Genomic DNA, 13,168 nt, shown 5'->3' with positions numbered 1-13,168 from the left:
AACCTGTATTTACAAAGACCATAGACTATTGGTCTCAGCCTTTGATCAGCACACCACCTTTATGACATAATCCAGGTTTTGTAGGCCAGTACAACAGTCTCTGAACAGCTAACACGCACAACTCAAGTTAATGGAGGCCCTTTCATCATAACACCAACTTCTAATACCTATATCACTGCACCAGCATGCCCATGTCAGGGCTAAGGAGTTGTAACCACCTCGCTGGACACTGCAATTAGACAAATAGAGCACATATCACTAGCAAACTTCAACAGCCTCCTGCTCACAAATATATTCATTTCCACAGAAAAGCAAACTGAACAAAGGCCTGGTAGTGCTTTTGCCCATAAAAGAGGAGTTGCTCAGTGCTGAGAGCAGGGTGTGATGGCACTGAGCTCTGCAGGGGATGAGCCTGTCAAAGGTCCCTCTAACCTATGCTGAACGTGTTGCTATCAACTTACACTACTTGTACCCAGCTAGTGATGAAAGATTAAATTGTAGGCTACCTCAGCAGCAGTCCCACCATCAGCCCACACTGCAAACGTACCCTTCCCACTACACTTCAAACCAGCATCAGATGGCAGGAACTGCAATACAGGTGGATGTGCTTATTCCATCACACCACACTCCCCCATCTCCAGGTTCAGAACATTCATTTCCTTACCAAAGTCACATGCAATGCTATCCCTTCCAAACTACCTGGCCCAAAACACAGCTACAGATAACACCCCACTCACCAATAAAGCTACATGTATGCTAGGCTAAGAATAGACTTCTTTTTACACTCATGTTGCTGACTCCTCTACCTCATTCACACATGTAACTTCTGCCTGAGGTGCTTGTGTTATATCATAACATCCATCACCTGCCCCACCTCATCTTCTGACTCCCATTGCCAAATAATTGAGTACACTGAGGTCCTTGCCTGGAATGCTATTCTACCATTGAGCATTTGCTGCTTCCAGTGCAGTGTATCACACTGGGATGGTTCTCACTAAGGTCCCCAGTGGAAAGCTTTTCTGGAAATGCTTCAGGATTTATATTCCTCTACCTTTCAGCACTTCTGTAAATTGACAACTCCTCTCAGAAGTTTTGACCTTTACTATCTTTTGTGACTCTCCTTTTACTTCCAAAAAAATCACAGATCAGTGTCTCATTGCATATCCTCCTTTCAGTAAATGTTTCTCAATAATCACCTTAACTTCATTTTGTTATTCAAGGAGGGAGGGGAAAATGGACCTCATAACAGGCATGATTCACTGAAGTGCATGCTCATGATTCACATCTCTTCCCACTTATCCAGGCTAACATTGCACTCCCCCCATTCTTATTCCCAGGTCAGCACAACATATAGCCCTGAAAAAAAAAAACCCACCCTCTCAGTTTTTCTCAAGTCTGGGTATCACAAATATTCACTTCTATGGAGGGGAAAACAAACAAAAAAAGATAGAAAACACATACTTGCTCTTCCTAAAATTAAGCCATTTATTGCCTGTTGACGAGAAGACACAATTTGACTATATCTTATAATAAAAGAAAATCCATTATATTCTATGATCTTATCAATGCACATTTAACTCTATGAATAAATCTGTTTCTAACAGTTGTACAAAAGTAAATGGCTGTTTTACCACTGTAATGGAGTCTCAACCATGACCCAACAGAAATAGCTTCTGTTTCTGATAAAGTACAGTTCAACAAACACCGTTCAATTAAATAGAAAGTTGGTGCTTTCTGAAAAACAGGATGTATCTGACACACAAAGGAAATATTTATAAAATTTAAATTGGGATATAAGGTTAAAAAAGAGAGCAAGAAAACACCCACTTCATAACTTTAAATGTATTTTACAATTTCAAAAGTTACAGGACAGCTAAATTACATTTTGCCAACCTGCTTTCCATTTTGAAAGCTTAGATTTTTTCCTACAAAATGAAACAATCAGCTTCCATGCCCATTGAAAGCAGACCACATAGAGGGAGCAGTCATTCAGACTATATCCTCCTTAAACACATCTCCTCAGGGATCTACTGAGCTCTTTGACCTCTACCTTATCTCAGGCATCACGGCTTGCCCAGTTCTCTTCCTAGCCTGTCATCTATAAAGGTAAATTCAGCATTTTACTATCTATTTTACTATCTCTCTTCAAGTATATCTTATTATATGAGCCAAACTCTTGTTTAATCCTAAACACTTCTTCGCTCTTACCACCAAACAGCCACTTACATTTATCATCTACATAACTACCTAGAAAGTAAGTCTTTACATTTTTGACAGAATACATGACAATGTTAAGTTCAATCCCTGAAAACTGACAGTAAAACTAAGTGATATGCTGCTTCTAGAAGTAGGACTAATCAAGTTATTCTCAGCTTCCTCATCCCATCAGACTGCCAATGTATCTGTTACAGCAAGTCCCATTCATAGTCACTGCCTACCACTCATGCATTAGTAGCCCATTTAGCTGAAGACACCTCCATAAATTCATGCATTTAGATTTGACCAAGAAAGCTGCATGACAGTTCTCTCACATATCTCATCTTCAATAACAAAGAGCTAAAAAAGTTACACATTTTGTCATCCCCATCCCTCTGATCTAGAAGAAGCAAAATTGAAGTTTCATGCTTTATATAATATAGCTACACTAAATCCGAATACAAAATATAGTGGATTGATATTTTATCCCCAAGAAACTAATTTTAGTCAGTTTGCAAGGTTTCAGTTTACAACCTAAATCAATGAAGGAACTGAGACTCATTTTGCATGTACAACAGCAAGCAGTACAGCCAGTTATCACTGGTCATAGCACAGTATTTCAGAATAAAAGCATTCCAGGTTTCCTTCCTTTAGCTAATATATTAATCAATAGTCTAAATTAATTGTTTTTTCCCTGTTCTTGAACTTTTAGAAATCGGTCGACTCAGCAGCATTGTCTTGAAGAAGCATAAGTCATGCTTAATGTGATCACAGAGGCCACCCTTGTAAATATGCAAATGAGTTTCATTAAACCTTTGTCACCCTCCCAAAGCAACGTACTGTATTCCTCAAATATGAGAGGAAAACTAAGTGCTTCATTGCGGCAACTGCTGTGCAAGTAATCAATAGCTAACTGTAAAGCTCTTCACAAAATGTGGCTGACTAGCTCATGTTTTCCAGAAGATTATTTGTAGATGTTTTTATTAATGAAGTTTTAACACAGTCATTTTATCTGCCATCCTTTTATGGCCAAAACTGCAGGTAAGTGGCAAAAATGACCAGCCCCTAAGCATGTGAAATCCTGAAGACCATACTATCTACATTTATTTATACTTACCATAAATGCACTGTCAATACCATCATTAATCACTGAATGTGGACTGGTGCTCTATGAGCTTTAGGCCCAGTCAAAATATCAATGCTGAATGTAAAAATTAAATATTAATAAGGCACACCAGCTGCTCTTGACAAGGGTAAGCTAGAAGTCAATTTGCTGAAGAGTTTGTGCTGCCACTATGCCTTGCACACATAGCTGAACACTAGTATGCAGAGAGAATACAAGCCACTAGTATAAAAGAATCGAACTTTAAGCATGAGGAAACAAACCTGAGAGAGACAGTGACAATAAAAGCCTTTAACCCAAAATCTTGCTTTTAACACAATTTTAAAAATACAAAAATAATTAGAATACATGCAAACTTGATCTTCTATTGTACTACAGATTGTAAATTTGTCTCACTTGATCGAATTTTAAGTGCCTCAATGGTTGAATGTTTTTTATTAATTAGTCATTATAAATTAAACACTATAGTCAGCTGCACAATTCCCGCACTGTATCTGCATTACTACCCAGCTGTCAGTAACCAGTTAGCGGTTAAACTTAGCATGTGTTCAGTGTCACCTCTTAAAAGTCATACAATTATGCAACATTTGATTTGCCCAGCCTTTAAAATGATCATTTGAACATCAATAAATTTGTCAAAAAGAATATATATATATATTAATTAATGCCCACTTCTGTGAAATTTCTGTCTATAGTGTCATTTCCCCCCTTATTTTTCTGACAATTCTTTAATTTATTAAAGGTCTGAAACCAATTAACAATGAAAGATTCTTATGTAAACAGGCAGATTGTTAAATAAAGCAGGAAAAAGGTAAATCACCTGAAATTTTAACACATTAATTTAGTAAATGATCTTCTGATATATCTGATCAGTTAGTTCTGCTAGTGTGAATTTAAGCTTACTGAGTTGTTTTACTGCATCCTTTCAATTAGCACCAGACCTTCACATTGTCCATCTATTTCCAAAGCAAAAATCTCCAGATATTTCAAGACTGTCAAATATAAACTTGCAACAAGGAGTAAAGAGAATAAAAAATAGATAAATTAAAAAAAGTAAGCTCTCCTTAAAGCATGTGATGGTGCACATGACAATTATCTTAAAATATACTTCAAATGCAGTTAAAGTTTCCCCTCTTTTACACGTAATTTTTCATTTTTCAGAAGGGTTTAATAAAGCATTGGTTAAAAACCCCACATTAGGAGACACTTCAGTCTATTTCTGATTTGACACAATTCATTAAAGTATCCTGTACGACCGCTCAGCTCCTACAGCAGGCCTCTTACCAGTTCTCACTTGACCACAAAAGAATTCTCTGTACTTTAGTTACTATTAAAAGGCTACACTCCTCCGGTCTGTTTATGCATTTGCAGAATTAAGTCAGAAAAAACGTATTTTAAGATAGTGACTTACAAGTTTTTTAGACATCCTTGTCTTCAGTAGTGGGGCTAAGGCAACAAAGACTGAATGCATATTGCTACCTCATCAGGGGAGAGCATGGTAATGCATCACAAAGGCATCACATAAATCATCATTGGCATGTAGCTAGAAGGAGAACGCAAACCAGCATATAGTACCAGCCAATATCTCTAGTGATACAGGCCACAAAAGGTTATGAAACCATGTCAAGAGCTGCATACATATTCAGTTAAGAGAAGTTTTTTACATAGGTAGTTTTAGATAGTAAACCAAAAGGAAAAACTGGAATTTCAAGGAGACAAAAACCTGCTCTAGTTTTGGGAGATCTAACAGGTTCATTACAAAAAAGCAAATTATATGGCAAAACATTGCAACTAGTTACTGATTTTTAAGGAAACCAATTTGTCCAATGCCAACTTTTAAATTGTTTCAGTCTACCCTCACAGATTTTTCTTTAAATTAACTGTTCCTCTCTTAGAGTGCAGAGAGAACACACACGCATACAAGCATCCGTTGTTGACATGACAAGTAGCTCAAATTCAAGAATTGCTACATACCAAAACATCTGATCATATACAGAGATGGAATTACTTTCATAAACTGAAAGCAAACTTTGAAACTAATTTCCTGGGAGCAAGGAAAGCCTTGAATTTAGGGAAAAAATGAAATGTGAGAAACATGAAAACTGATCCAAAACAATGAAAAATTTTGTTAGGTCATCCCAATATAAACTTTTCTATAAAAGAAGATTCCTTGTTTTAAAAACTAGGATGGGAAGTGGTTTACAATTCATTTTCTCCTTAAAAAATGAAAAATTCTAGTCCTGACCAATTCAAGGCTGACCAAAAGTTAAAGTGTGTTATTAAGGGCATTATCCAAATGCCTCTTAAACACTGATAGGCTTGGGGCATCGACCACCTCTCTAGGAAGCCTGTTCCAGTATTTGACCACCCTCTCCAAAAAAAAAAAATGCTTCCTCAGGTCCAGTCTGAACTTTCCCTGGAAGCGCTTTGAACCATTCCCATGCGTCCTATCACTGGATGCCAGAGAGAAGAGCTCAGCACCTCCCTCTCCACTTCCCCTCCTCAGGAAGATGGGGAGAACCATGAGGCCACCCCTCAGCCTCCTTTTCTCCAAACTAGACAGAGCCAGAGTCCTCAGCCGCTCCTCACAGGACATGCCTTCCAGCTCCTTCACCAGCTTTGTTGCCCTCCTCTGGGGGCAATTCAAGGACCTTCACATCGTTCTTAAATTGTGGGGCCCAGAACAGTACCAGAGGTGAGGCTGCACCCATGCTAAATACAGCAGGAACAATGTCCCATGCCTGTCAGTGTTTGAAGCATTTGGGCAATGCCCTTGACAATACAATTGATGTTTCATATCACCAGTTTCCACTATTTTTGTGCAGCCTTACAAAATAGGCTCATATAAGGTAAACAAACAAAAAATTTAAAACCCCAAACAAACAAAAAAACCCAAACCAAATCCAACCAAAAGTATTTTCAGCAGTAGGTATAGCATTCGTTTAGAATGCAGTTAAGGAATCCAGAAGCAGCAGTCAACACTTCAGTTCTATTTATGCATATTTTCTTTCTTCACATTGACCCTTGCCAACATCATTACACTTTTGAAGCTAGAGAAAAAAATTACTTTTTTTTCTTTCACAACTACTCATTGAGGCCTATTCCACTGCTGAAAGCAAGCAAAGTCAAGCCCACACCGGGAGTCCTAGAAAAGACTTCATCTTTTATTTATCACCCCTTGGCTTTATTTTCACAGTGAATTCCTAGCTTAAATGCAATCAACCAAAAATCCCTCCCTATGTGCACTCCTGTCATTCTCCATGGCTTGCAAAGAGAATCAAGGGCAAGCAAAAGAGGAAAAAGAAACAAAAAACGTCTCAGCACTACCAATCAAACTAAAAAGGCCCTACTTCTGGTTTTGCCAGTCCTGAGGAACCACAGATGCACCTCAGACCTTTGAAAAAAAGAAAGCCAAAAGATTAAACTTATAAGAAACTTAAAAAAACCCCAAAACTAATTTTTTAAAACCCTTAAATTCTCTTAAAACTCTCCAGAATAAAAAATTAAAAGTAAAAATTAAAAAAAAAAAACACAAGAAGAAAACAACAAAAAAAACAACCAAACAAAAAAACACGTCTTAAGCTGAACTCCACCTAGGCAGAAGGCGCTTAACCCAGGAACAGCAACAGACCTTCCCTACAGAAAGTAGAAGGCAAGTTTGCAGGATGCCCGCGAAGTGAAATCCGCTAAGGACAAGGCCGAGGGAGAGCCCAGCACCCTCCGACCCCGAGGCACAGCACCGGGATCAGAGCTGCCGCCACAACTCGGCACGGCTCAGCCCCCCATGGCACTGCGAAGAAAAGGCGAGTAGCAGCCGCAGCTGAGCCGAGCCACCGCCAGAGGACGGTCCGGCCCAGCACAGGGCGGGACAATGACCGGCCACGCGGAGCCGCCGTCCCGCCCTGTCCCGATTGTCGAGCCGGCAGTGAGAAGCAATAAAGAGTCTTTTGTCCGGTTTCCCCTTTGAGGGGGATGGTAGGGGGGCGGGGGTGCAGAAAACCGATAAGAACACAAACGTGAAAGTGAGAACAAAGTGTCCAGTCGCCGACGCCGCCTCCTCCGCGAGGCACCGCCGCACAGCAATGCGCCCGGGCCGCACAAAGCGTCAGCGCAGCATCCCCCGCGGAAGTTTCCAGGGGAAGCCATAAACCCCCTCCCCACAAAACCACCACCACCCCAACGGGGCCTGCTTGCCGGTGGGGGTAGCAGCTCACACATAGGCAGGACCTCCTCCGTCAGGGCGGAAAGTACCAACCTCCGATGCCCTTTAAACAGAGGTAGGGAGGAGTTAACCAGGGGTGCCAGCCCGCAGAGGAGGAAGAACAGTGGCAGGCGGCGGCCGCTGGGTGCGGGAGCAGCAGCGGAAGGGAGGAGGGAAGCATTGTTCCAGGAGAAGAAAGCGCAGCGCTTTTCTCCTCACCTCGCCGTTGTCACGGAGGTGACAAAGTAATTCGTGGGCCCCTCCGCGCCCGAGCTGCGGCAGCTCCCCGCCGTCACATCTACCCGCTCCCCTCAAGCAGTAGGGCCTGGGCAGATCGCGCCTCCACCCTCTGGCTTGCCACCGCCCTAGAAATGCCTTTGTTTGCAGCTTCCCCCGCACCGCACACCCGCTCCTGGGGGCCCCCACCCTCTTTTAATTCTTAATTTTGGACCGCGGCTCATCCCGCCCTCTCCCCCCGTCGTCCGCCTTCTGCTGATTCATTTCCACCAGCGGTCCCGAAGAGGGGGGAGCAGAGGCATCTCCTTGCCATTGTGGCTCGGGGTATGGTGATGACCTGGATTGCCAAATGTGGGAAGCTGGGAGGGAGCAGAACCAAACGGGATTACACACTCTGGATTTCAGGGAGCGGACACAACGCGTCGGGAAAGTTAATGGGACAGGCGAGGGGCAGCGTGCCCAGCCACCCTGTCGGAGAACGGGCAGACCGTTGGCGGCGGGCGCCGTGGATACGTCACGGAGCAGAGCGAAGGAGTTATTCCGTATTCTGGACGTGAGGAGGAGGAGACTGGCAGAGGAAGTTGCTCGGCCCGAATTACAGCCTGAGAGTGCAGGCCGTACCGCGGGGGGGAGGGGCTGGAGGGAGCTCCCCGGCCACACGCGCCAAGGAGGTGGGGTGGCTCTGGCCGCCAGGCCACGCAGGAAGAGAGGCAGCTCCCCGGATAGCAGGCGGGTGACCCGCGGCTGAGGAGGCCTGCAGCACCCTGCCCAAGTGGCCGCGGCCCGGCTCCGCAACGCGGTCCCGGCTGGTAACTCACCGACTTGCAGGACGTTATCGACACAGCCGCCATCTAGAAGAGCGATGCCCCTGCGAAAAGGCAGGCGGTTCTCGTCGACGGCGTCCGCACCCCCGCCGGGCGCGGTGCCGGCGACGGCCCCCCCGGGGGCGGTGGCGAGATCCTCGGCGCCAGTGTTGAAGGAGGAGTACATGCAGATCTCCCTCTCACTGCGGGGGAAAGACCAGTAGACAATCCTGCGCTGCACCGGCTCCGGGATCCGTTCGAACCGCTCCTCCACCTGCTGGAAGGGCCACTTCTCCGCCACCTTGCGAGCCGCCATGTCCAGCAGAGACTCGGGGCTCTGGGTCTTTCCAAGCGGTAGCAGCCCCAGGGCGGCGGCGGCGGCAGCAGCTACAGTAGCAGCTGCGGAGGAAGGTCCGGCGCAGAGCGCCCCACTGCCGAGTTCAGTGCTGCCCACCCGCTGGCCCAGCCTGCACGCCAAGCCATAGCCAGGTCTGCAGCAGAGGCGCTTAGCGGGGAAAGGGAGGTGACCACGCTCCGCCATGATCGCGCCGCTTCTAAGCAGATAGCGGAAGTGGATATACCCTATAAAACAGCACCAGGAAGACCGCGAGCCACCGCCTGGGTCACGCCCCCTCTTCCCTTACATGGCCATGAGGGGCGGTGCCGGCTGTCTCGCCCACGGTGGGGTGCGGAGCCTTATGCAAATCGGCGCCATAAATATAAATAGAACAGCCCGAGGAAGGCTTGTTCCGCGCGTTGATGAGGAATGGTGCGCGCGCTCCTGGCGCAGGGACGCCCTGCCAATATGTCGCGCTCTCTCTCTCTCTCTCTCCCCCCCCTTCCCCCTCCCCCTCATGTCACGTGCGCAAGCCCGAGAGCACTTCGCACGCCTGGTGGGAAAGGGGAGCGTGGCTGGCGGCGCCCCTCTCTGACACCATGTACGGAATGGAATGCGGGGGTGGGGTCGTTGCGGCCTCAATCCGGTCACCTCCGCTAGGAAAACTGGTAGGGGGCGGGTGAGGAGAACTGTGCTCCGTAGCCGGAAAGTACGGTAACGGCTGAGGCGGCCACTCACCTGCGACAAGGTGGGGGCTGGTCGGCCCCTAGCGCCTTGCCCAGGGGAACAGAGCGACTCCCACCTTTCGCTGGAGTTCCACGGGAATTGAGGGCTGCTGGGAAGCGGTAGAGGCGCCTTGGAGGGCAGGTAGAAGGTGCCTACGGGCGGCTCCGTGTGGGGTTGAGTGTCCTGGCTTGGGATCCTGCGTTAGAGGCGAGCTGAAATGGGTGAAGCCAGAGTGTTATTATCGGGGTGCTGCTCTTCTGGGGCAGGATCTGGGGTGGCTAAACCCATGCGTTCCCGCAACAAGCCCTTGAGGTGGCTCAGTGAGGCGCGACCCAGATTTCCCTTCTATTAGAGGCACTACGGTATCTACGGTCATTGGGCCGCGGGGTGAGCCCCCATCCCGTGTGCCTGGCGTATGCTAGCTTGCTGGTCGCGCGCGTGCTGTGGACGCGTTAGTGTGCGGACTGGTTGTAGACCGGTGCGAGCTTCACGCAGACGACTGGCTTCACAGGTGGTCCGGCTACCGCTCTGGTAGCCCAAGATGAAGGGCTCCGTGCCACGACCCGCGGTGAGTAAACTGAACGCAATTAACGCGTTGTGTTTGTCTTGGTGTCGAAAAGGTCTATAAAAAGGCTGGTGTTAGGCCATCTGTCCCGGTTAATTTTTTGCAAGCAGTGCGGTGTATAATGCTCGTATTTGCTGCAGAGCGTGAAGTGACAAGGATTCTTTTTTCTTTCAGTATTCATTAAAAAAACATACCACGACATATGGGATCATACCGATTCCTCAAATTAAATGACCTTCCTGAAAAAAAATAAAGAAAGAAATAAAATGCTGATAAGCTACAGTAGCAAGCTGAGGATACGACTCCTGCATAGCAACTTATAGTAAGTACAAATAACATCAAGTTGACTTGAAACTTAATATCTACTTTTGTTTCTGCCAAAAACCAAGACTACACCAATAGTTTATTTAACAGGTGATTGAAGAGCTTTGCAGAAACTGTGTTTTCTGTTAAAATGGATGGGAAATTCAATGAGCTGTATAAGACTTGCCATCTGATTTTAAAAAAAGATAAGCAGAAAACCTGAAGATGGTTTAAAATATGCAAGTATTTGCTTTTTTATATGCTACTAAGCTCATAGACAGTAGCATTGATTTGTAATTTCACAGGTAGAGAATCCTTTTACATCTAGGTATAGAACTATTTTTTTCTTTTTCTGCTGTCAGTTGTTTATACTAAGAAAATGGATAATGATTTTTAGCCAAGGAGTTTAAACTGCAGTCAAGTAAAAGGGCTAAACTGTGTTCAGCAGAGTTCATTTTTGGTATATACTACAAGGTGTTTTTTCTTTGGAATCATGAGAGCTACCTTCTGAACAGGAAATGAGTATAAACTGATGCTTGTGCTTCTGGGTATAGACTGCACAAAACAGTTACTCTTGAGGTGCCAGTTTCATAAATTCACAGATACCTTGCTGAGATATTAACTTGCATATTCATTATTTGAGGCATATATTTTAAAAGTGATCTACTGGATTTATATACTTAATTCCAACTAAATTTTGGAGGCATTTGGGAGCCTGAGTACTACAGACAAAAGATAAGGATGAATTACTTTATTTTACTGTTAATATGGTATTAATTTCAGTATTTCTGGGAGCAGATAAATGGAATACGTAGAAGGTAAAAAATTAAGAACTTCATGATTGCATGTGTACATCATCATGGCTAGGCTTCGCGAACGAAGATTTGGGAAGGCTCTATCCACATTTGCTACAGGCACGCTGGTGGCTTATGAGGCCAATACGTGACAGACATATCCAATTGCAAAAGGCACAGCAGAAAGACTCCTTAGATGGTGTATTCTGCAATACACGGTTCTTTCTGCGTTGCCTTTTTTCCTCGAGGGTGATCCTGCGTGTGTTCTCAAAGGAGACAGCTGCGTTATAGATGGTGTGTCTCCAGGCCTCCCGATTTGAGGCCAGAGTAGACCAGTTATGGTGATCAATATGGCCTTGAAGTAATTTTTCTTCTATGTTCTTCTAGCACTATTTCTGTTTTAAACAAGTTATGAGACACTGGGGAAAGAGACAGATTGAATTTCAGGAAGGTGAGGTGGTGCCCTGTTCCATACCCCAGCTGCTTGGAGCCTCCTTGGGCAGCCCCAGAGCAGCTGTCAGTCAAAAGCAGCCCAGGAGCACTCCCCCATACCACACCCCCTGGAGCCCCTACACCAGCCTCAGATTGGCTAACACACTACCCCTCACTCCACCCCAGAGCCCCAGCATGGCCAGTGGGCCAGAAGTCCCACCTGGGGGGGGTGGGGGGGGATGGCCACAGCAGAGCAGATAAAACCAAAACCACATGGTCTCCATGTGGTTGGATCCTACTGTCTGGACATGTGGAAGCTGGACTTGCATGGGACTCCAGGTGGTAGCTATAATTCTCCCTTTTTCTCTCTCTTTCTTTACTTCTTCAAATCTCCTTCCTTGATATTTTACAGGCAAACTTTAGAAAATAAGGGAACTTGGCAAAAGTTTAAAGGGCAACATTCAACCAAAATAAAGCATTCCACAAAGCATTGACTTAACACATGCCAACCCATGTATGGGTTTGCCTGTAAAAGCGTGTTATTTTACCTCCTGAGAAAACGTGTGTAGCGTCTTCTCCCATGTGCCCTCAAGGTATAAAAGAACTGAAGGCCCTTTTAATAAATTCGGCAGGTGAATTTTTGGAGCCTTGTATATTTTTAAACTAAAACTCCTTCGATGAGCTCAGAGGACGAGCCTGGGGTCTTACACAAGTGTCTAGTAAATCAATAAAAAATGCTCTTATAAGTTGGGTAATGGCTGTTCTTTACCAGGTCTTAGCCCCCTGCTGCAATAAAGATAACACACTAATGCCATTGGAAGAATTCTTCATGTCATAGTAAAGAAGCTTTATAGTGAAAATTGAGAAATTAGAAAAATGAGAGATGTGCCAATAAAAAATAAAACTTCCATAATAAGCAGAAGTAACCCATGTGTCAGTTATCTCTACTTAGTTATTCTTCTGTCATTTCACATCTGGGCAGAAATTATCAAATTCACTTTAGAGATCCCAGATAAAAGCAGGTGGAAAAGCCCATAGATCCACCTTTTTCATCCATCTACTACTCAGTAGTTGCAATGGAAGACAGGTATGCAGCTGTTTTGGTTATTATTATCTATAGTAATATAGCAATATAAAAGCATAAAAATATCACGTAAGAAAATGTATAAGGGAAAAGAAAGAGAAAGAAAGGATATCACCACTGATGATCCCGTGATGAGGCTTGATTGATGCAATTTCAATATCTGTTGGTCAAAGTGATGGTCAAAGTCTTGATCCGTCAGGGGTGGGGGAAGCCTGCGAAACACAAAGTCCAATGGGTTAATATACGCTCAGGCTAGGTGGGAAGGCCCAGATACCTCCCCTGGGGGGGAGCTTTCAGGATAAAGGATAAAGCCACAATGATCCAATATTGCATCTACAAATGGACAAAAGGGCCTATAAGGCAAGAC

General features: G+C 44.8%; 1 protein-coding gene across 1 annotated transcript in view; it reads right to left on the bottom strand.

Moving 5' to 3' along the window:
* LOC135405126 (zinc finger SWIM domain-containing protein 6-like) overlaps window positions 1-9,114 on the bottom strand; it is a 229,463-nt gene extending 220,349 nt beyond the window's left edge. Inside the window, exon 1 of the mRNA XM_064639842.1 lies at window positions 8,576-9,114. Coding sequence (XP_064495912.1) covers window positions 8,576-9,101 — 526 coding nt within the window. The 5' untranslated portion in view covers window positions 9,102-9,114. The remainder of the gene's footprint in view (window positions 1-8,575) is intronic.
* Between the last annotated feature and the right edge of the window lie 4,054 nt (window positions 9,115-13,168).

Source organism: Pseudopipra pipra, chromosome W (assembly GCF_036250125.1).
Source record: "Pseudopipra pipra isolate bDixPip1 chromosome W, bDixPip1.hap1, whole genome shotgun sequence".
In the NCBI taxonomy this organism is placed as follows: Eukaryota; Metazoa; Chordata; class Aves; order Passeriformes; family Pipridae; genus Pseudopipra; species Pseudopipra pipra.
The sequence above is the reverse complement of the archived record's forward strand: the minus strand, read 5'-3'. Positions and strand labels throughout refer to the sequence as shown.